Below are 4,309 nucleotides of genomic sequence, written 5' to 3' on the forward strand. Positions count from 1 at the left end.
CATGATTCCAGGGGCCTAGGATCGAGCCCTGCTTCAGGTTGCCCACTCAGTGGGGAGTCTGCTCATTCTTCCTCTGCCCACTCCCCGCCCATGTTCTCTCTCTCTCTCAAATAAATAAATAAAACCTTTAAAAAAAAAAAAAGATTTCTGAGGTCAAGAGTGGTGTCTGTGGTGAAATGCCTTCTGTTTACCACATTTCCCAAGTGGAAATCATAATAAACAGGTTGGGGGAGTTGAGGCTACCATTCCCTAGACAGCAAGACAGCTTTTGCCTTCTCATTTTTTCTCCCTTCTTTAATGCTAAGGAAAAGTTTGCATAAAGTTGGACCACAGAGATGGCCTTTTCTAAGATTGGATGACAGAAACTCAGTAGGAAGTGAAAATTAATGCAAATGAAGGGCTCCTTGCATCGTGAGTTTTCATTTTTGTTCAACTGCCTCCTCATAGGAGAATGCATGCATGAGGAAAAATGACATGGCAGTGAAACACTGTCAAGTGTGCAACATGGAGTGCTCCCAAGTAAGTTGTATATCAACTGTACTAATTCTTCGTTCACACAAGCTATGTACACAAAAATCCTTACAGGAACATTTGCCACCAGTACTGGAGAGTTGTGGAGCTCCGTGACACTCCCTAAGTGAGGTATTCTTTTTTTTTTTTTAATAATTTATTTATTTTACGGAGAGAGAAAGTATGTGCAAGAATGCAGCCGGGAGGGGCAGAGGGAGAACGAGAATCCCAAGCAGATTCCCACTAAGCATGGGGCCCAACGTGGAGCTCCATCCCAGGACTCTGAGATAATGACCTGAAGCCAAGAGTTAGCTGTTCAACCGACTGAGCCCCTGAGCGGCCCCCTAAGCCAGGTATTCTTAAAGGAGAAGAGGAGGAGGAGGAGGAGGAAGAAAATGAGGAAGAGAAAGAGGCGGAGGAGGAGAAGTCTTCAAGCAAATAGCAGTTAGTTATCAAAATCCTGGTTCCAGTTTTCTCTAGACCATCTGAGCATTGCTGTTGTCTTTATTACTGTTTGGAAGTTTGGAGGAATCAAGACCTGAGTTATGGCATCCCAGAAACCATTATGATATTGGCTTCAGGACTTTAAAAAAGAAAAGAGAGAGAAAAAGCAAGCTGACTGAGAAAGCCAAAGTCATTCCATTAGCTTTGCCTGTCTTTTCCCCACCCACCCCATCCACCTCTCTTAGATTAGGTCATGGCAAAAAAAAGTTTTGCAGCTTCTTCTCTTCTTGATTTTTATCTCAGAATAAGTTACAGTTCTGTCCTCTCTTTTCATGTGGCACTATAACCAAACTTTTATTCTCTGAAGCCAAAGACAAAAAGCCTTGACAAACTTTGAGCAAGACATAACCAACCACCCACCTGACATACTGTTTCCTGTCATGGAACAGTGAGGTCACCGAGCACAGCTGATACTCAAGATTCAGATCAGAACAGGAGTCTTTTTCACCCTGCAGGAGAGAGCTGCTGACATGGCTTGCCCTGGTTTGCTGTGGGCACTCGTGATTTTCACCTATCTTGGTAAGGAAGACACAGCCTCTTGCTTTTACTATTACACAACATGACTGAGAATTAGGGAGAAAGATTACAAACACAGGCATTTTACCTCTCGTTGATTCTGGCTATTGGGGGGCAAAGAAGCTGATGGATATTGCCTGAAGTTTGATCAAGAAAAGGCTGGGGGATGGAATCTGCCTGTGCATCTGCCTGCCTTATCTGCCTGGTGTGAGATACCCTCTCCTCTTTCCCACAGGATCCAGCACAGCCCAGACGGTCACTCAGACTCAACCAGACACGTCTGTGCGGGAGACAGAGACTGTGACCCTGCACTGCACGTATGACACTACTGACACTAATTATTATTTATTCTGGTACAAACAGCCTCCCAGTGGGGAGATGAGTTTCATTATTCGCCAAGAATATTATAATCAAAAGAATGCAACAGAGGATCGCTTCTCTGTGAACTTTCAGAAAGCAAAAAAATCCTTTGGTCTCAGGATCTCAGACTCCCGGCTGGAGGATGCTGCAGTGTATTTCTGTGCTATCACTAGGGGCACAGTGACATGAGCAGTTGGAAGAGGTTTACAGAAACCTCAGACCTCAGCATAGGTGTGGAGGTGGGGGTGGGGCAGGGGATAGGGGGAGTGTGTGGGGTACCAGGAACACAGAGAAGAAATCATTGACTTCTCTGGAGAAAAAAATACTGTTCTATAGGACTGAAGGAAACACAGAAAGGATGTGTGTAAGTCCTAGTTCTCAAAATAGTAATGGAAATAATGAATGTACACAATGTGTTACATGTTCGCAGAGTACCTTCACGTGCATTTGTTTCATTTAACCCTGATGGCCCCATGTGTTATACAGACCAGGTCAGACATTCAATTCAGTGATTCTCATAGCTAGAACCAAAGCTACATTCTAGAATCGTGCCTTAACCTTTTCACAGTGTATGTTACTCATTTTGCTATTCATCTGAACATCTGATCATACCAAAGGCAGCATATCCAAAATTAAATTTCCCCACGAATCTTTTTTTTTTCCATTATTTTTCCTCCTCTGCCTCTCTCAGGATTCAGGCACACAATAGACCTGCCGCCACTGAGTCTGGAGAATTTCTCCACCCTCCACCTCCTATCCTAGGGTATCTGATTTTTTTGATGTGTAACACATTATTCCTTTCTAATTACAAAACTGAAAAAAAAAACAAAAACAAAAACCATCATGTCTATCTCATTGTTTCCCAACTGCTCCATCAGCCATTCTCCCTGACTTGAATCTAATTTTACCCTGTATTTCTTTTTTTTTTTTACCCTGTATTTCTTAAACATCTTTAATGCACCACTGGTCCAACCTAAGAAAATGAAGAAAACAAACAATTGTCAAATAGAATTTCACATGCTGTTAACACTCATCAGCAAATGCTTAAAAAAGGGGGAAAAAAGGCAAAATTGTAGTAATGCTATCTCTTCTTCTAATGGAGCAACTTGGGAGGAAGTGGACCATTTAGAAGAACCAAATCCCAAATCACCAGAATCACCACCCCAAATGCCCTGAGATGTGGGGTGTGTCTGGACCTTGAGAGAAGTCCATCTTGCTTGTGCAAAAGAAAAACAAAAACAAAAAACAGGGCACCTGTGTAGCTCCGTGGGTTAGGCCTCTGCCTTCAGCTCAGGCCATGGTCTCAGGGTCTTGGGATGGAGCCCTGTCTCATGCTCTGTGCTCAGCAGGGAGCCTGCTTCCCCCCTCTCTGTCTTCCTCTTTGCCTACTTGCGATTTCTCTTTCTCTGTCAAATAAATAAATAAAATCTTAAAAAAAAAAAAAGAAAGAAAGAAAAAAAAAACAGTCGGATAAAAACGGTAATTCCAGCATTTCTTTTTAAGTCCATAATTCCCTTAGTACATAGTGTTTATTGTTAAGACCCTTGCAGAGTATTTAATTCCATCTGCCCACCTTGAGTGAGTGGGAGAGACTTGGATAAGATATTCTGTGGCTGAAACACTTAGTCTGCTGAGTGGGTCTGGAGCTGAGGATGGAGGAGTGTTTAGAAGGAATGGTGGAAGTTACTAGAGCTAGGAGATGCCAAGGGGAACCAAAGCCAGATTGCTAAATAACAACTAACAGCAAGTATTCACAAGAATACCTTGTCACCCGTGAGTTATCAGTACTAGCATGCAGAACTCAGTACCGAGACTAAAACCAGAGCCAGTGCTGGTGACATGCAGAGGACTTTGGGATTCCTTGTGCCTTCTCCACAGTCTTCTTTGAGATCTTCTCTACTGGCTTTAGGCCAAGACCCCATAGCTCAGGGCCCCACTCATAGTCCCATCGAACAACTTGGAGTTGTCTGGAACACCCCCCTTTAGTTTCACATGCTGGAGCCTGAGGGCAAGTCACGTCTCCCATGCCCCCAAATTCCATCCCCTCTGATCACTCACTGTAATCACATTCCTTCCAGCCTCAGCTCCCAGAACACCACAACCCAGCACCGGCTCACACACCTGGAAACTCAGTGAAAGAATTATGTCTCACACAAGTCAGATAACACTGGGCCATTCAAGGTTACCCTCTCCTATATCCCTCTTAGGTCCAAGTAGGCACCAAGACTTACAGATTCAGGCTAATTGTTAAATTTCGTATCAAAGCTTGCTTTCTTCTTCTTTTTTTTTTTGTTTTAATTTATTTGCAAGAAAGAGAGACATACAGTGACAGAGATAGAAAAAGAGAGCACAATCAGGATGAGGGGCCGAAGGAGAAGCAAACTCTCCACTGAGCAGGGACCCTGACATGGGGCTCGAT

The 4,309-nt window shown here is 43.5% G+C and overlaps 1 gene segment (V, D, J or C); it reads left to right on the forward strand.

The window, feature by feature from the left end:
- Positions 1–1,357: 1,357 nt before the first annotated feature.
- On the forward strand, positions 1,358–2,084 carry LOC123388334. The segment is given in 2 exon segments: positions 1,358–1,533; positions 1,766–2,084. Coding segments are annotated over 2 exon segments (363 nt in total).
- Positions 2,085–4,309: the final 2,225 nt, after the last annotated feature.

The sequence above is a fragment of the Mustela putorius genome, unplaced genomic scaffold (genome assembly GCF_011764305.1).
Source record: "Mustela putorius furo isolate JIRA1106 unplaced genomic scaffold, ASM1176430v1.1 tig00003898_pilon_pilon_pilon, whole genome shotgun sequence".
NCBI classification, from domain to species: Eukaryota; Metazoa; Chordata; class Mammalia; order Carnivora; family Mustelidae; genus Mustela; species Mustela putorius.